Raw genomic sequence first — 18467 nt, 5'->3', positions numbered from 1 at the left:
CCCGCGTCGGGCTCTGGGCTGATGGCTCAGAGCCTGGAGCCTGTTTCCGATTCTGTGTCTCCCTCTCTCTCTGCCCCTCCCCCGTTCATCTGTGTCTCTCTCTGTCCCAAAAATAAACGTTGAAAAAAAATTAAAAAAAAAAAAGCAGCAAGCTGAAACCAGGAAGCGTCTTCTCAGCCCAATACTAGATAAATGCAAGGGGTCCTGCATTAGTAGGAAGAGTCTCTTAGAAGATGACACTAATGGGGTGCCTGAGTGGCTCAGCTGGGTAAGCGTGGGACTCTGGATTTCACCTCAGGTCGTGATCTCATGACTGGTGAGATCGTTGGTGAGATGGAGCTCGGCGTGTGGCTCTGTGCTGAGAGCTTGGAGCCTGCTTGGGATTCTCTCTCTCTCTCTCTCTCTCTCTGCCCCTCCCCTGTTCTCTCTCTGTCTCAAAAATAAATAAGCTTAAAAAAAGATGGCATTAAAATGATGCACGGTGCACATTTTTATATATGCAGAGATAAACAAGCATCTAACTCGTATGAACTCTCAAAATCCTGGGAGGTGGGGGCGAGTCCCTGCTCCTCTGCTGACCTTGGGCATTTGCTAATGGGGAGGGGGGGTAGCCCGGGATGAGCTATCTCCTCAGTCTCTCTTACTAAGGGTCTCACAGGGGTGTGCTGAATTCTCTGTTATTCCACTGCCTAAAAATCCCTAGATCAGGGGCTTAGAGACCTGGGCTCTATCCATGGCTGCTGAAACTTCGGGCAAAACATTTCACTTTTCTGAGTCTCAGTCTCTTTACCTGTAAAATGGGAATCATTTTAATAAGTGTTGTGCTGCTTATATCAAGAGACTATGGGGTGGACCAACAGAGACCACTGATTTGGAAGTGAGGGGGTCACAATTGCTTTTCACAGCACGAGTTCAGGTGGCGGTTCTGCCCTACAGTTGGGAGATCTTAGGCAAGCTGCAACTTCCCTCAGCCTGTTCTCACCCGTAAAATCGAAATAGTAATCATCATCATCGTCATCGTCGTCATCGTCTGAATTGCAGAGCTGCTGTGAGAATGAAATGAAGCACTTATCAACTTAGACATATCGAAAGCACTCACTAAACTTTACTAATGTCTCAATGATGCCTTTGTTAATTAGTCCTTATGCGAAGACTAAGATCTTTTGTGCTCTTCCCACTAGCAAGCGCCAGAGGGCGACATAGACGGCGAGACCCCAGCTACAAGCGCTCCTGACGCAGCGCCACCATTGGCCACGTGGTGGCGCTAAGACACACGATGTCTGATATTTCCGCAAAGTTTGGGGAACAGAAAGAGCTGACGGAATAAGAGAGGATAGGGGGGTAAAGGGGAGCTCTGAGGCTGGAGGAGCCCTGAACCGAAGGGTCAGGGGTCCCTGGACCATGTAGCTTCCAGATTTCCGGGACACAAAAGGATCATTTGGGAATGAATGGGTTTTGGAGTCTTTTTGAATAAGAGGGCGCCCCCTTCCTTCTAGCGCCGGGTGTGCATCCCCTTCCCTAGGGCAGCCTGGATGCTGGAAGAGGGATCGTTCGTCTCTGTGCGCTCCTCCTCTCCTAGCTCTAGCTCATTCATCTGCGGCCGCGGTACGCCGTTGCCATGGAGACGTGATGCAGGCGGGGGTGGGAGGGAGGCCCCTGGTGACGTCCGCGCAGCTCGCAGCTCGTCGTCTCCCGCGGCCTCCCAGTTCTTGCCTATTTTGGAAGAGAGCCGCAGCCCTTCTGCTGATGCGCGCGCGCTGGCGCCTTTTAAAGGCAACCGGCGGAGTGGCGGCTCCGCTAGAGGCCGGGAGCTGCCCCCGCCCCCGAGCCGCGAGCCCCGCGCGGAGCCTGGGCCCGGGAAGCCCCCCGTGCCATATACTCCACCCCCATTTTAGCGCCCTCCACTCACTTTAGGGAAATTTCAACCATGAGAAAGGAGGTCCTGCCCTTGCCCCTCGTCCCCCTCCTCCTCCCTCCAACAGGGGAGATTCTTCTTCCATAGGAGCCTTGGAAGGAAACAAGATGCCAGGCCTAGCGCGTTTGGGAATCCTCTCTGGACAAGGCCACAGAGTGAAAACATCAGGTGAGAACTTCACTGCCCGCGGGGCTACCCCGGGTCTCTGGAGACCCGTGCCCCCCTCCAGCTTCCTGCCTTAGCCTTTTTGTCCCGGGCTTAGCCTGGGGTTGGTTTAAGATCTTCGCTGGAAGGCCCCTGATCAGTTTCTCCAGAACACCCATTAAACTGAAAGGGAAACTGAGGCCCAGAGAAGAGTAGTGACTTAACCAGGGTCACATGGCATGTTCCTGGAGAGCGATGAGCCAGAGCCCAATGATGTAGGCTTCCGAGCCAGAGGTCAATCCTGTGTTCCTTAACCTTGAGAATAGCTGGCACAGTGTGTCAGCCTCTGGCCCTTGCCCTGTACCCAACAGCGGAGCCAGACATCTCCTCTTCCAGCATGGCATCTGCTTCTTCTTCCCCAGGACAGTCCAGACCTAGATGGGCTTTCCAGACCGTTAATCACTCTAGACAAGCTTCTGGATCCCATGGACTCTATGGCTAACCAACTAGGTTGCTACTTGCAAATGTCTGCTTCCATCGAAGGCTTCCTACAGGTCACCAGCTTTCTGGAATTTTCTGGGACCAAACCTTTTCCAGACTGCTTACAAGCACCAGCTAGTTTCTGGATGGACGTATGGCTTGCAGGTTCTGGCAGAGCTCCCCAGAGCCATGTGGACCCAGCTTTTTGGATTCCCCTGCCCAATCCTAATGATGCCTGCACTCTCCCTGTAACAATCACAAGGGTGTTTGACCAGAACTCACTGAAGACTTCTGTGAAGTACTTGACCATGCCCAAGGTGATGTATAGATTCCTGACGTCTCTGGGCCCCTACTCTGGACCAGGGCTGGGGGCCCAAAGGTGGATCCAACCCAGCCTGGCTGTGAGCACCAAACCTGGTAAAGGAGAGAGGTTCCTGCTCTGGAGAAGTTAGCCCTGGAATCTTGAATGGCTCTTCCTAGGGGTATCCATTGCCAGAGCCAAGCCTTTAAATGAACACAAGTGGAAACTGAGGCATCCCTCCAGGAGACATTATTTGCCAAGCTCACACAGCAAGTCAGTGCATTGTTGAGACTGGTTCCCAGAACACCACCTCCTGGCCTGGGCTCTTTCTCTGCCTCTTGGTCCCAGAGGCCAGCCTTTACAAGGCACACAAAGGTCACTGCACTGTGAGCCAGGAACCTGGTCCAGGGTCCACTTCTACTAAACGATGGCTGTGTCACTTGGATCACTCAATTCTCTGTACTAGGTCTCAGTCACCCAAGGCGGATGACTAAGGGGCCCCCCACTCCAACTGTGAGTCTGGGATTCTCTGAAATGTGGTATTTTTCCAGGCTGTGGAGTCCCTCTATGGCAGTCTGTGGGACACTGCTGGGGTGTTTTTCTCCAGGCTGAAGCTAAGGAGGAGTATAAAGAGACAGTACTTGCTTCAGCCGCGGGCTGTGCAGACCTCTCCGAGGATGACCTGGGGTCTGTCTTACACACCTTGGAGCCCTGCGGATCTCTCCAATGGTAAGTCCCCTCATGCACTTGGCACAGAACTGTGAGAATGGCCTCTGATGGTGCTTGCTTCCATCAATGTTCACACAGGCCAGGTCTCCAAGGCCCAAGGTGGCCCTGCTTGTCCAGGGCTAAGGACTTCATCCTCCGGGAGACTTCAAGCCCACCCAGAACCTAGTACTAGGCATGTGGGCTCTTCCTACCTCACACTGGGCCTCAGAGAGGCAACATTCAACTTCCAAAGCCTGAGAGGCACTGGCCAGCTGGGTCCTGGACCCAGAGATGCTCAAAATGCCAGAGAGGGGAGGTCCCTTCCAGGCCAAGTGGTCCAACCCACTACCACTGACATTTTGCAATCAGGGAAACTGAGCCCAGAGAGGGGAAGGAGCTTGCATAACACCCAAGTAGGCTGGTGGCAGGGTTACAACCAGAATCTTTGTCTCCTGCCCAGGGCTCTCCCCTGCATCAAACACAATCCACTGAGATCTAGGCTGAGCCCACCTCCAATCCTCCAGAACCTTGACGATCCTTGACAGAAGGCTCCTTCAGCTCATCCCCTGTCTATTCTAGGTGATTCGAGAGATTTCCCTTCAGCTGGGTGGTCCTTTATCCTAAAGCTTCCTGGTGTTCCCTCCCCATCTGCTCAGGGTTAATCTTTTCCTGCTTCCAGGATCTGCTCCATCAACAGGCCATAACTGCCACTCCTGTTTTCTTGCTGTGGTCCAACCAACTCCCTGCAGCTCTAGCATTTCCAAGGATGGGGAGTCTCTGGTTGCTCCTAGGGTTTCCCTTCTGTCACTGGCCAGTCCCAGGTCTACTGCTTTCCCATGACCACCTCAGCCTTGAACCCCATCCGTCTCTCCTGGGATGCTGCGGACCATTCCTTGCAGACTCCCTCTCTGCTGGACCCAGGGCCAGTGGGAATGATAAGAGCTCACGTGTGGGGTTGCCATGAAGTTTTAGTGAGTTAATGCCCACGTTAGGTATATAAGGTGCATCTGTGAACTCTCGTGCTGCAAGGTATGTTCAGGTGATAAGAAGGAGATCCTTGAAGCTAGCGCCTATGGTGGCCTAGGCACCTGGGGGCAGAAGAGGGAAGGTGGCCGGGAGGAATCTGGGGTAGTTGGGAGTGATAGAAACCAGGAGTGTTTTAAGTTGGGGAAGAAGTTGGTTAGGTTGGCTTCTAGAAAAACGGCAAGGGGAGCTGAGTTGCTGAGCACTGAAAGGGCTCATTGGGCCTCCCTGCCTAGACTTGCTGAGTACCGTGGGAGCCGGTGGTACCCGGGAAGGACCACACTGGGCCCAGGGCCAGAGCCCTCAGGATGGTTTTGTGTGTGTCCCTCAACCTTCCCAGCCCCCCGTGTCCTTTTCTTTGGAACCGCTGCAGCCCCTAGCCCAGCCCAGCCCATCTGGTGCTCTCGGACCAAGCTGGGCCAAGGCTACAGAAAGCCAGTAGGTGCCTGGGTCCTGTCATTCCACAATGACAGAGCATGTGCTGTCTCCCAAAGCAGCCCATGCCATCTCTTCAGAGGCTTGTTCAAAATTATATTTTTCATAAAGGTGAAGTAATGGTGGCCGACAGTCCGTCATTCAACGTTGATCGTGCTCCCTTCATGCGGCAGGCATTGTTCCAGGTGCTTTAATGATTTAACTCATTTAACTTTCCATCAAGCCTTTGATGCAGGAGCTATTATTCTCCTCACATCCCTGTTTAACAGATGGGTAAACTGAAGCATGAGAGGTTAAGCCATTTCCCCAATGTGAAGGAGCCAGGACTCCACATGGAAGTCTCACCCCAGAGCCCCTCGCTGGACGCCCACCCTCTCCTGCCTCTCTGAGCCGCAGGATCCCTCCCATTCACCTGCATTCCCACAAAGAAGTTACTGGCTTTCCCCACACACCCGTCTGCTCTCCCCCATGGGCCCCCTCTTGGTCCTGCCCGTAGACAGGAGCCAAGCCTCCTGGTCAAGGTGGGGGCTCAGCTGCCCTTAGCAGAGGCTGCCCCCTCTTCACCCGCACTCCGCACACCTGTTAACACAGCCTCAGGCTGTGAGGGCTTCTCACATGATGCAGCTCCCCGTCCCTGTAAGGGGTCTCATTTCCATACTCCTCTGTCTACCCCACCCCACACAGCACAGCACAGCTCGACCAGCCAGTCACTAGCCATCCAGCAACTCAGCTCAATTACACCTCCTTAGGGAGACCACCCTGGACTCCCCAGGCTCAGTCAGTCCTCATTTGGCTCTTCCTACACGCCTTGCCTCGCTTCTTTGCAGCAATCATTTCACATCCATGGCTTAAATGGCTTTCTCACCAGCCTGGATGCTCCATGAAGTTAACGCCAGGCCTGTGTTCCCACACATTGCATCACCAGTGCCTAGCACAGAGCCTGGCACAAACTCAGTGCTCGGATGTGTGTGCATGAATGAAATACATATCTGAGGCCCTGCTCTGAGCCGGGTCCTAGGCTAGACACTGAGAATGTGGAGACCAGACAGAGATGCTGGTGAGGAGACAGCCAAGTAAACCAGCATTGACAACGTAGGATGAGGAAATGCAGGAAGCTGTGGGGGCACTGAGAAAGAGTCCCAGACCCAACTAGAAGGACAGTAGGGCCAGGAGGAATTCACCGGTGGGAGGGAGTGGGGGTGGGAGGGGTGGAGGACTCTGAAACTGGGCCAAACTAGTAAATGAAGGGTGGAGGGTCTGTCTCCTCCTCCAGACCGCCTTGTCCCAAGGGCAAGGCCAGTGTCCTGGACTCCTGTCTACCACTTGAGGCTTACAGGAGTGTTGGGTCTCTGCTGTGCATTCATAGAGCATTTTAGGTGATTGATTTTCCTCCCCTCCTTGGAACACGGCTGGTCTGACGCGCTCTTCATTGTATTAGTTGTGCCCTCTTCTCCCAGCCCTGCCTCCAGGTCCTTGCCCAAAGCAGCCTCATCTTTTCCCACCTGGCTACGCTCTCCCCTCCCCACCCACTCCACGGCTCTGTGTCCCTCACCTTCACGGTTCAGCCCACTCACCCAGCTCTGACCGTCTCAACGTGTGGGTGCCGGCATGTACCCTCTTCACATGAGATTTGTTGATTTCATAACCATAAATAGATAAAATGTTCTGAATATCTCCCTGTGCAAGTAGATTGGGGGAGTGATCACATAATGAAAAGGCCTTGGGAGAAAGAAAACAGGCTGCTAAAGAAGCAGCTGAAGACTAGACAGCCACTGCACAGACCAGCTCTATACAGCGATTAAACTTCCACTCCACAGACTGGTGAACCCTAGGCCTGGGACTGGGGTGATACTTGGGAATCTGTTAGAGAACTTTTGTGTGGTTTCAAGCTCATGGATTCAAAAGAACAATCTGGTAAAAAAAATAATAATAAAATGGAAAGAAATAGAAATCGGGGACCCTGGTTTCTGATTCTGGAATTATTTCATTCTAGCTGTGTGACCTTGGACAGCTTAATAAACCTCTCTGAGAAGGTGCATAGAGATTCTTCCCCGTGGTTAGACTGGAGGCTCCGGGAGGCCTGAGTCCTCATAATACCATGACTCTCTTCCCATCGGGGCTTTCTGTCTTCCGGAAAATACCTTAATCACCAAATATGGGACACCCCCCCCCTTCCCAAAATGCAGTCTTGAGACTAGGGTTGAGGTAAGGATGGAATGGAGTACCCTGATTTTTTGTTGCCAACTCCAACTTTGTTGCCATGGCAGCAGGATGTGGAGCATCACTCCTGCATGGGGAGGCTCCATCTACCTAGCTACAAAGCCTAGCTTCTAGCCTAGTAAGGAGCCCAGCCCATGAGGCTTCCCAATCTCTCCTCCCCCAGTAGTGCAGGGACACTACTACTGCTTCTTGGCATTTGGAAGAATAAAGGGAGATAAACTGACAGCTTGGTATGCCCTGGGCCCGGAGAGCTTCTGGCTGAGAAAGAGAGAGACAAGTGGAGATATTCCTTGTATGAAGTCATCCTACCCTAAAAGTTGGAAAACTTGCTCTGCAGAGGGTCAGTCTGTAAATATATTAGGTTTTTCAAGCATCTCTGTTGTGACTGCTCAACTCTGCCATTGTAGGGTGAAAACAGCCATAGACAATACATAAACAAATAGATAGGGTTGTGTGTCAATAAAACTTTATTTACAAAAACACTCAGTGGGCCAGATTTGGAATGCTGGCCAGAGTTTGCAGACCCCTGCTGTACCCCATAGTGCAAGAGAAAGAGCCTGGGTTGGGGGCAGGGAACTAGGCTTAAGACCCAGAACCACCAATGACTTGCTGTGTGAATTTGGGTAAGTCAGTATCTATCTCTGATCCTCAGTTTCACCATCTATCAAATTGCTATAACAGTATCAGCCAGATTTGCCATGAGAGTAGGTCTAACAGGTCAGAGCAAATCTCAAGCCTTTCCATCACTTCAAGTAGAGCTAACTCCCCTCCCAAGGCCATACCCTTGCCTGCTAAGGGTGGCAGCAGCCTGCTGGAAGGAAGAGGTGTTTCTCTCTAGAGTCAGATCCTTAGTCTGGCTTTCCAACCTCCATCCTCAAGTGACCCCATTTCTGTAGCAAGCCAAGCACAGGAGGAAACGAGGAATCCCTTCTTTTCCACCATCCAGTCATTTGGCAGGAGGCTACAGTTCACTTGAGAAAGTGATGTGGCTGCAGTGGCTGGTGGCCAGGCTTTAGAGGAGGCTTTTGAGAATCAAGAGTTAGGAAAGGTGAGATTCAGTGCTCCCCAGATCATTTATCTATGTATCAGGGAAGCTGGGGTGCATGGCAAGAAGACACAGTCGCGATCTGGTGGTGACTCACAGCACCATCAATTGCATTAATGGATGTTTCTTGAGCCATCTTGTCTGCCTGTCTGGTCTGACCACCACTGAGATCTCGTGTCCTTTGGCATCTTGTCATATGCTCTGAAGACCCATAAAGTGATTCTCTACCCACCCCCTACACTCTCTCTCCTTCTCTCTCTCCCTCCCCTCCTCCGTTTCCTTTCTCTTTCTCCTTCTTGTATCATAAACACATTTATCCAGGGCAGGACAGAATACACTGCAACAGTCCTCTGTCAAGAAAGATCCTTGCCCCAAATATCCAGAAAAGCAGCCCTAACCAGGAGTCTCCATACTGTTCTAGAGAAGCAGACACCCCCCCCTTCCCATCACTTTCCATCTCCCTCTCAGGAGGCCATCCTCCCCAAAATCTCTGGAAAAGATACACCTTCTCTTTGAGAGTGGGTAAGGGGTGATGTCTCTCCAGGTCCCCAATAAAGCTATGCAAGACAGGAGCAAGGGATCTCACGGCCTGTTCTTGCTATAAAAAGACCTTTTTCAGAAAAAAATAATAAAGAAAGAAATCAGCCAATCCATCCTCAATGCCATCACCTCTTCTTGGTGATTTTTCGGGGGAAGGAGTGGGCGGGTTGCCATGGCAACAGATGCAAAGAGCTTGTCTCAGTAAAGAAGGGACCTTGATATTTTTTTCTCTTCTCATTCTCTCTCTCAGTTGTGTGTGTATGTGTGTGTGTGCGCGCTGCGCATGCCTGTGCCCACACCAGGAATTTTTTTTTAGAACTAAAGAAAGCCCTTCTCTTCCCTCAGCGCCCCAAATATGGAGCGATGGAAAACCACTTACTCCTGCAGGCCAGGGAGGATTCAGGATAATTCAAGAGAAAAGGGAGAGGTCATATGGGGCTCACTTCCTCCATCTTTTTACTAGAGATTGCATGCAACACAAACTTTCACAAATGGTTTGGGGGCCAAGTGTCGGAAAGAAAGGAAGATGCTGGGTGGAGAGAGGTGAGTAAGGGATAGGTGGTGTAAGAGCCCAACAAGTGATATCAGAGAGGGCAACAGAAGATGCATTGAGGCTGGGGATGCATGCAAATTCACATTCTCCATTGGATGCTGAGAATAAAAGGCACAGAGCAGACTCACATATGGACACGAACACACACACAGACAAGGAGGCACAGAAAGCTGCAAACACATGAACACATACAGACACAAACATGGAACTACCCATAACGCAGGAAGTGGTAGACATTTTTTTTTTTACAAAGGCAGACATAGATGCAGGCAAATGCATAAATACACAGGGACACAAACACAAAGTTGCATGCAGACAGACACAGACATACAAATATAGTCACAGTCAAATGGACAGACAGACACATGCACACCCTCAGTCTGGCTCCCTCCCATCAATTGCCCATGCATCCTTAAACAGCACTGCATAGCTGGGAATACTGCAGTCTCACCCAGTGGGTTTAGCTGCACCCCCCTTCCTTCTACACATTCACCCCAAAGCCCCTCTTGAATCAAATCGCTTCTTGCCCACTTTCCCATAGATGATGGGCTCTGATACCTCCCCCATTTCAAGCTTTCAATTCTTAGCCTGTTCTGTTCTGCTGCTGCTGCCTGCCGATTTGGGGGGGAGAATGGGGTGACTCAGCCAGGCCCGGATGACTCACACTGCCAGTATTTTTAGCAGCGGCCAGGAGCTCTCTAGCGTGCCAGCCGCCCCCCTCCTCCTGCTTGCTATTTTGGAACCGTCACTGGTGATATAAATAGCTCCTCTCCCACGGCCTGAAGCTGCTGCCAAGCTATTTTTGGTTCTGCACAGTTAAAAATAGCTTCACGGAGGTGGGAGGCAAGGGGAGTGGGAGCTGGCCTAGGGAGAGGAGACATTGGGGCATATAGAGCTTCTCAACTTGAATTAGAGTGGGTGAACTAGGATAAGCCCTTATCTTCCCCCTCCCTTGTCCCTTTCTAGACCCTTCTTTCTTTCCAGAAGGCCTTCCCCCCCAGCCCATTCTGGAAAAATGCAAGGATTCTTCCCTTGGCTAGTTCTCCTCGCATGCTTATTTTACTCCTCGAGCTCAGATCCCTTGGGCCCCTAAAGCTCCCTCCCACATTCATCCTCAGAGGAGAAGGGGACAGCTAACGGGGGCCTCACTCTGAAGCCTGTGTGGACTCACACTCTCTTTTGATGTCCAGGTAGACTATGGCCAAATGACTTCAGGAATTTTTTTTTCCCCCCAGAACCATGGACAGTGGTCAATGCCCCATTCTTTCATGCAGTTTTGTTCACCTTACTGGAGACTGGCTGCATCCAACCAACAAATAGTTCTTATCATAGAGAGGGACACTAAGTCTGTCTCCCAGTCAAGGCTAAAGCATCAGTGGGTGAAGAAAATAGGAATACTTCCCTGGATTTTCATACAAGGATGGGGTCCAAAGATCAAGCGCTTGAGGTCAAGGGGTCCAAAGGTCAGAAGCTAGAGGGATGGGTACATCAGGGGTCAGATGGAGATGAAAGAGGAACAGAGATATGCTTCCTGAAGGAACCATTTCTCTAAAATCCAGATAAATAGGGTTAGAGAGAGTGGCAGACAGACAGCCCCCCCCCTCTTCCCTTCATCTCAGTTGTACCACCGAACACAGGATAGTTGATGGAGATGGCCCAACCTTTGCCAAAATGGCACAAGAGGTCAGGATCAGATGCCCAGACACCCTTCTCCTCGGCTGTCTCCTGCTCCCACTCTGCCACTCTTGCCACCACCCTTTCCCATGGGAATGAGGGGTTCTTTGACCCCAAGTTTTGCTTCTTGGTGTCAAAGTTTATCCCCACCCTTCCTATGGGACTTCCTACAATCAATCCAGTCCCTCTCCCACAATTTTTAAGTGGTCTCATTTCCAGCCTCTCAAGTGATTTCACACAGATCCCTACGCCACCAAATAAGATTTCACATAAAATGTCCCCTAGCCCAGATGTGATGCTGGGGGAAAGAAAGGCACCCCTCATCCCCTGTAGAGAGCAATCATCTGTGCTGAAAAGAGAAAAAAGAAAGAAGGAGAGAGGGCAAAGGTGACATGATATGGACAGAAAACTGATGGAGATTGGAAGAGTCTCTGGAGAGCAGAAGGGGAACATTTTTCTGCGGTGGGGGGAAGGGGGAGAGGGCGCACAAAGGTAAGACAGACCACCAAGCAGGCAATGAGATCTGAAACTAGTCGGGGCTGTGGAAGGAGGATGTGGAGAGTTGAAGGTTAGGAGCCAGAACGAGGAGTCTTAGCGCCGAGGATGGGGAGGGGGTTGCAGGGGGGGTACGGAGGACAGCCTGACGGAGTCAAGGGGTCCTTGACAGATGCGGGATCTCGGCGGGTCCAGCACGGCCCCCTCTTTTCTATGCTGCTTCCTCATCTTCCCCGCCGGAGACGGGGGGAGCCCTCCGGAGCGGTGCGGAGGCAGGCAGGCCCCGCCCGCCGCCGCCGCGGCAGCCGCCGGAGGATTCCTGTCCTAATATGGAGCTGGGATTCCCCCGGCCCCGCCCCCGCCCCCGGCCCGCCGGGAGACCGAGGCTTGCACTCGGGCGGGGGGAACCGCTCGCTTTGGGGCTGGCAACGGGGTGGGGGAAGGGATATCTAGATGCAGACCCAGATCCTCACCGTGCCCTGGGACCCTGCCTCAGTTTCCCCCGTTAGTGGCTGCAGTTAATTAGTTGACAGGGGAACACAGAATCACTGCAGACTCCAGCGTTGGTGTTGGTGTTCCTATTCTTGGCTGTGGGAAAATGGAACCAAGGCCAAATTCAGCTGGTCCTTCTCTCTCAGGAACCCCTTTCCACCCCACCCTAGAGACTTAGACTTCCATATAATGCCCCTTGCTAAATGCCAAGCCCCTGTTTGGAAAGCTGGGGGGGGGGGGCGGGGGAGGGGGAGGAGATTTGTTCTTTGAAAGTGACTAAGGGAATCCCAGATTGAGTAATCCCTAGAGAGAAACCCCAGCTGCGACCTCTCCCTCAGAGGCCAAGGAGGGTCCTTCTCTTCCTCCCCATGTGAACATGACCTTTGCCTGGCAAATAGCAAGGAAGAATTTGTAGACTACCCTCCCCCTCCCCCATTTCCTTATCTCCTTAGAAAAATCCCTGTTGGAACCAACCCCTCCCTCCTCTCTACAGACTCTCCTGCCAGGGGCTTCAGACCGCCTTAACCCTTGCCCTGTCCCTTCCCTCAGCTGAACACATTCGGACCCCTGGGTCCCTGCACCCTCTTTCAGGCCTTCCTAATGCAGCGCCCGTTTCTCGGTTCAGCTGCCGCCAGCCGCGGCCCCCTCCGCAGCCTCAGTTCTCCCCCTCCCCCCGTCCCCCCTCCCGCTCTCATTCTACGTCATGGGATGACGTCGGGAGCCCGGGAGGGAGGAGGAGCGCTCCCCCCTCCCCAGCCAGTGGCTCCCGCTGCAGCTTGCTTAGCCCAGCCTCCTGCTTTCCCGCCCCCCCCTTTCTGTAAAGCGAGCCCCCCACGCCTAGCAGGAGCTATATAAGGCGGAACGAGGCAGTCGAGGGGGGCAGCGCAGCCGAGCGGAGCCCAGGAGAGGAGAGACAGAGAGAGAGAGAGAGAGCCTGAGCGAGAGACGGGGAAGCAAGGAGGAAGAAGCCACCGGTGCGTCGGGACGGGAACGCAGGTGTTCGGAGCACCCGAGCTGGAGCCCTGCAGCCGCTAGTCATGTACCGCTCCACCAAGGGCGCCTCCAAGGCGCGCCGCGACCAGATCAACGCTGAGATCCGGAACCTCAAGGAGCTCCTGCCTCTAGCTGAAGCGGACAAGGTCCGGCTCTCCTACCTGCACATTATGAGTCTTGCTTGCATCTACACTCGCAAGGGCGTCTTCTTCGCTGGAGGTGAGCAAACTGGGGCTGCCAGAGACCAGAGCTGGCGGGCACCGGGGACAGTGGAGCTGAGGGAACCAGCAGGGACTGATGCATGTCTAGGGCAGCGTGGCGGCGAGCTGGGGAGAGACGGGACTTGGGGAACTCAGGTCTTCCTACTTTTCCTCCTGAGCTCTGTTCAGACCTCACCTTAGTTCTGGTAAGAGCCTGGATAGTGTCCCTGCTGCCAGATTTATGGGAATAAGAAAGCCAGGACAGAATGGCCCCAGTTCCCACAGCGTAGAGGCACTCCAGGAACCCGAGGAGGGAAGCCCGGGAAGTTGCAGGGATGGAGTCACCCAAACCAGGGCAAGCGTGGCCACTGTTCTCTACGTTGAAAAGGCTCTTCAGCAGCCTTTGAGGCGCTGTCCGCGGTGCTGACCGCATCACCGTGTTGAGAGGCGCTGCCCGCGGTGCTGAACTCCCGGTTGTCTTTTGAGCGCTGTCCGAGGGTCTGAAATTCAGGGCCAGCAAAGACCCAGCTCCGACTTAGAAGTCAAAGGGCTGGCTGGCTAGGGAAATCCAGCAACAGGTTCCTTGGGCAAGAGCTGTGGGTAGCGGGTCAACAGGTGTGTGCAGAGGCAGGTTCATGAGAAATTCCTCTGGATTTTCTGAAACTCAGTGCATGCCTTCCTTACTTATGATTTGCTTCCCAGTTTTATTCCTGACCCACCATATCTTCTTACCCTGCAGGCACTCCTCTGGCGGGACCCACAGGGCTTCTCTCATCTCAAGAGCTTGAAGACATAGTGGCGGCACTACCTGGATTTCTACTTGTGTTCACAGCTGAGGGGAAGCTGCTATATCTGTCTGAGAGTGTGAGCGAACATCTGGGCCACTCCATGGTGAGTGCTGAGGGTCCTCTTAGCTTGGGCTAGAGTACGTATGGGATACAATGAGCTTTCCACTTTTGAGAATCTGAGAATTACTGAGGCAGGAGAGGTTATACACTGCCAGATGCTATGTGCTAAGGATTCACTCTTGCTGCCATCACTAAATGTCATTTCATCTCTTCTTCACCTTTTTCCAGGTGGACCTCGTTGCCCAGGGTGACAGTATCTACGACATCATTGACCCAGCTGACCACCTAACTGTGCGCCAGCAACTCACCCTGCCCTCTGCCCTGGACACCGGTAAGAACTCCCTTTCTCCCTCTCTCAGTCAAACCTCCTTCCTGCTTCCCTGCTCCTTTTCACCTGCTATCTCTCTCAACAATCCACCCTCTTATCAGCTTTTCTCTTCATTTACCTAGATCGCCTCTTCCGCTGCCGTTTCAACACTTCCAAGTCTCTCAGGCGCCAGAGTGCAGGCAACAAACTGGTGCTTATTCGAGGCCGATTCCATGCTCATCCACCTGGAGCCTACTGGGCAGGAAACCCTGTTTTCACGGCTTTCTGTGCTCCACTGGAGCCAAGACCTCGCCCTGGCCCTGGCCCTGGCCCTGCCTCACTCTTCCTGGCCATGTTCCAGAGCCGTCATGCTAAGGACCTGGCCCTACTGGACATCTCTGAGAGGTAAGTCCAGAGCATTCAGACTCCAGGAAGAAAGCAAGCCAGAGATGAGGGGACCCTAGATTCTGGAGTCAGGAGCAGGGAGGATGGGGTGTAAGGGGGCAGAGAACCTGGGAGGGAGTGAGATGCCTGGGTATAAAGCAGAGAAAACAGAAAGCTGACCACACCCTTTCCACCTTCCCAGTGTCCTAATCTACCTGGGCTTTGAGCGCAGTGAACTGCTCTGTAAATCATGGTATGGACTGCTGCACCCCGAGGACCTGGCCCACGCTTCTGCTCAACACTACCGCCTGTGTGAGTGTCCAGAGAGGCCGGGGACAAGACAGGGTGCTGGGAAAGGTCATGGGAGACCCAACCAAGAAGGGCTGTGGTCAAGAATGATGCTGGGGAGATAACAGAGGCCAACAATTTTTGGATATTATAGAATGAACATTAGGGTGAGGAGTTGAAGTGAGAATAGAGTCAGAACTGGGGGACTCCAAGTGGTGAGGTCAATGTGGGGAGCTGAGTGGTGCAGGTGAGGGTAGTCAGAAATGGAGATGTCATGGATACCCCAATTCAGTGGAAAGGTCAATAAGAGGGAAGTTTAGGTGGTGTCGCCTGATGGACATCCTAACTCTGCATCTCTTCTTTTCCTTCAGTGGCTGAGAGTGGAGATATTCAGGCAGAGATGGTGGTGAGACTGCAGGCCAAGCCTGGAGGCTGGGCATGGATTTATTGCCTGTTATACTCAGAAGGTCCAGAGGGCCCCATTACTGCTAATAACTACCCAATCAGGTGAGCTGCAAGGCAGGGGCTTGGAGGGCAACTGAGGTGGGCATGGAGGAGGTAAAAATCAGAAACTGCTCTGGGAAAGACCACCAGACCCTTACCGTCTGCCTCTTCTCTCCTCTCCAGTGACACAGAAGCCTGGAGCCTCCGCCAGCAGCTGAACTCTGAAAACACCCAGGCAGCCTATGTTCTGGGCACCCCAGCCATGCTGCCCTCATTCCCAGAGAACATCCTCTCTCAAGAGCAGTGTTCCAGCCCCAACCCACTCTTCCCCCCAGCCTTGGGAGCTCCCAGAAGCACCAATTTCCCTAGTGCTCCAGACCTGGGTGCTGCCTCAACATCAGAAGAGCTTCCTCAATCCCAAAAAGAGTTGGGCTTTAGTTACCTGGCATTCCCGTCTGGCCCTGAGCCTTCTCTTCAAGCAGACCTGAGCAAGGATCTTGTGTGCACTCCACCCTACACACCCCACCAGCCAGGAGGCTGTGCCTTCCTCTTCAGCCTCCACGAGCCCTTCCAGACCCACTTGTCCACTCCATCCAGCTCTCTCCAAGAACAGCTGACTCCAAGCACTGCCACCTTCTCTGATCAACTGACTCCAAGCAGTGCAACCTTCCCAGATCCACTGATGAGCCCACTTCAAGGCCAGATGACCGAAAGCTCAGCCAGAAGCTATGAAGATCAATTGACTCCCTGCACCTCTGCCTTCCCAGACCAGCTGCTTCCCAGCACTGCCACCTTCCCAGAGGCTCTGGGCAGTCCTGCCCATGAACAACTGACTCCTCCCAGCACAGCATTCCAAGCACACCTCAACAGCCCCAGCCAAACCTTCCCAGAACAACTGAGCCCCAATCCCACCAAGACTTACTTCACCCAGGAGGGATGCAGTTTTCTCTATGAGAAGTTGCCCCCAAGTCCTAGCAGCCCTGGTAATGGGGACTGCACGCTCCTGGCCCTAGCCCAGCTGCGGGGCCCCCTCTCTGTGGATGTCCCTCTGGTACCCGAAGGCCTGCTTACACCTGAGGCCTCTCCAGTCAAGCAGAGTTTCTTCCACTACTCTGAGAAGGAGCAGAATGAGATAGACCGCCTCATCCAGCAGATCAGCCAGTTGGCTCAGGGCATGGACAGGCCCTTCTCAGCTGAGGCTGGCACGGGCGGGCTAGAGCCACTTGGAGGTCTGGAGCCCCTAGACTCCAAACTGTCCCTGCCGGGGGCTGGTCCCCCTGTGCTCAGCCTGGACCTGAAACCCTGGAAATGCCAGGAGCTGGATTTCCTGGCTGACCCTGATAACATATTCCTGGAAGAGACGCCCGTGGAAGACATATTCATGGATCTCTCTACCCCAGACCCCAATGGGGAATGGAGTTCAGGGGATCCTGAGGCAGCGGTCCCAGGAGGGGCCTCATCGCCTTGCAACAACCTGTCCCCAGAAGACCACAGCTTCCTGGAGGACCTGGCCACATATGAAACCGCCTTTGAGACAGGTGTCTCAGCATTCCCCTACGATGGGTTTACTGATGAGTTGCATCAACTCCAGAGCCAAGTTCAAGACAGCTTCCATGAAGGTAAGTCCAACCAAAATGTTGAGAAATTCAAGTCCCTGTTCTGCCAATGAGATGCTGGTGGAATTAGATGAGTAAACTCCCCTTTCTGTGCCTGAATTTTATTAATAGGATAACAACACCTGCTGCCCAGGGTAGCAGTGAGGATACGAACTAGTGAAAAACTTAGCATAGTTATTCTGGGCAAGTGGGCCTAGAGGGCAGGGGTCAGGGGTGCAGTATAAAATGCAAGAGAATCCTTGGTAATAGCTTGTGCTTCTTAATTCTGTGAGGGACCTAGATCAGCTATCACCACCCATATTACAGATGAAGAAAACCAAGGTCCCAGAGTTAAAGAAACTTGCCTAAGGTCACATGACAAATTGATGGATGAGGGATTAGAGTTCTATCTCAGTATTCTTACTCCTTAAAGAGAATACAGAGCAAGAGTTTGTAGAAGTTTGGGAAAGGCAGAAAGTGAAAATTAGCCCCTGGCCCATTGGGGGCTCCTTGCTCATGGCTCCATCCTTTCCAAAACTACAGTTGTAGTTTCATTCCATCCACCCAAATTGCTCCCTTATCTTGCCGAGCCTCTGGTGATCACTCAGTCATTGGACCAACATATTTGAAGCCCATACTATGTGTCAACAGTACACCACATCTTCAATCTATCTTTCCTAATGGACTTACTGAATGTCATCTCTCTCTCTCTCTCTCTCTCTCTCTCTCTCTCTCTCTCTCTTTCTCTCTCTCTCTCTCTGCAGATGGAAGTGGAGGGGAACCAACGTTTTGAATAAGTCTGTGACTTAACGTCGTCAAGTATGGCATATTGTCATCAAGACGTGGAGCCGCTCTCCACCCCCCCCCGGGACAGTTGGGGGGATTCTGGGGGCCAGAGGGGGATATATCTGATTCCCTAGGCCCTGCAGGATTTTGGGGGGGGGGAGGTGGGAGGGCAGGGGAGGGGAGCTTCTTTTTAAAATTTAGAGACTTCAAGCAATCTCAGTTTCCATTTCAATCTGTATTCACTCGTAGTGAGTTTCCTTGAATGGGATTTTCAAGCGGAGAATGGGGGAGTCTCACTTCCCCACTCCCCGCACTACCCCATGGGCCTGGGCCAGTTCTCCACTCCTGGGGGCCAAGCCACCCCTGGGCCTTGGTGGGGGAAAGGCAGCGCCCACCTGGGCCAGCCTGTGCCCCGAGGGGCTCTTGACACCCACGTAGAATTCTCTACACACCAGTAACGGGATTTCAATTCCGATGGACTCTGCCGCCCTGGCGGCCCTTCTTGTGACTTTTGCGCCCCGCGCCTGGGGTGGGGGGCGCGAAGAGACGCTACGTTCCTTTCCGATGGAGGAAGGCAGACCTGCCGCTGTCACACGT

At 53.0% G+C, this 18467-nt stretch overlaps 2 protein-coding genes across 5 annotated transcripts; both read left to right on the top strand.

Annotated features, from left to right (window-relative positions):
* The first annotated feature begins 1697 nt into the window (after positions 1 to 1697).
* Positions 1698 to 5859, top strand: LOC113595456 (uncharacterized). Of its 2 annotated transcripts, none has more exons than XR_008290248.1 (3): positions 1698 to 2083; positions 2482 to 3569; positions 5276 to 5859. XR_008290248.1 is itself a non-coding variant. In XM_053202896.1 (3 exons), the coding sequence occupies exons 1-3, from the start codon at positions 2545 to 2547 to the stop codon at positions 4386 to 4388; spliced, it is 651 nt and encodes a 216-aa protein (XP_053058871.1). In that variant the 5' UTR covers positions 2390 to 2544; the 3' UTR covers positions 4389 to 5859. The 2 variants fall into 2 exon arrangements, 1 of the variants encoding a protein (XP_053058871.1); XM_053202896.1 differs by lacking the exon at positions 1698 to 2083 and having other exon boundaries at positions 2390 to 2856; positions 3392 to 3569; positions 4228 to 5859.
* Positions 5860 to 11640: 5781 nt separating this feature from the next.
* Positions 11641 to 18025, top strand: NPAS4 (neuronal PAS domain protein 4). 3 transcript variants are annotated; one of them, XM_015067922.3, is made up of 8 exons: positions 11642 to 13237; positions 13958 to 14109; positions 14295 to 14397; positions 14517 to 14778; positions 14960 to 15069; positions 15417 to 15552; positions 15673 to 17108; positions 17849 to 18025. In XM_015067922.3, the coding sequence occupies exons 1-8, from the start codon at positions 13063 to 13065 to the stop codon at positions 17875 to 17877; spliced, it is 2403 nt and encodes an 800-aa protein (XP_014923408.2). In that variant the 5' UTR covers positions 11642 to 13062; the 3' UTR covers positions 17878 to 18025. The 3 variants fall into 3 exon arrangements, with proteins under 3 accessions (XP_053058870.1, XP_014923408.2, XP_026901364.1); XM_053202895.1 differs by lacking the exon at positions 17849 to 18025 and having other exon boundaries at positions 11641 to 13237; positions 15673 to 17771; XM_027045563.2 differs by lacking the exons at positions 11642 to 13237; positions 13958 to 14109; positions 14295 to 14397; positions 14960 to 15069 and having other exon boundaries at positions 14607 to 14778.
* The last annotated feature ends 442 nt before the right edge of the window (positions 18026 to 18467 follow it).

This window comes from Acinonyx jubatus, chromosome D1 (assembly GCF_027475565.1).
Source record: "Acinonyx jubatus isolate Ajub_Pintada_27869175 chromosome D1, VMU_Ajub_asm_v1.0, whole genome shotgun sequence".
NCBI classification, from domain to species: Eukaryota; Metazoa; Chordata; class Mammalia; order Carnivora; family Felidae; genus Acinonyx; species Acinonyx jubatus.
This window is presented reverse-complemented; position numbering and strand designations above follow the sequence as displayed.

Bases quoted from the DNA above. Each gene is read 5' to 3' on its own strand.
- LOC113595456 (XM_053202896.1), top strand. From the start codon at position 2,545: ATGGACTCTATGGCTAACCAACTAGGTTGCTACTTGCAAATGTCTGCT. The intron at 2,857-3,391 runs GTGATGTATAGA...GTATTTTTCCAG, and splicing joins AGTACTTGACCATGCCCAAG to GCTGTGGAGTCCCTCTATGG. The intron at 3,570-4,227 runs GTAAGTCCCCTC...TCCTGCTTCCAG, and splicing joins CCCTGCGGATCTCTCCAATG to GATCTGCTCCATCAACAGGC.
- NPAS4 (XM_053202895.1), top strand. From the start codon at position 13,063: ATGTACCGCTCCACCAAGGGCGCCTCCAAGGCGCGCCGCGACCAGATC. The intron at 13,238-13,957 runs GTGAGCAAACTG...CTTACCCTGCAG, and splicing joins GGGCGTCTTCTTCGCTGGAG to GCACTCCTCTGGCGGGACCC. The intron at 15,553-15,672 runs GTGAGCTGCAAG...TCTCCTCTCCAG, and splicing joins GCTAATAACTACCCAATCAG to TGACACAGAAGCCTGGAGCC.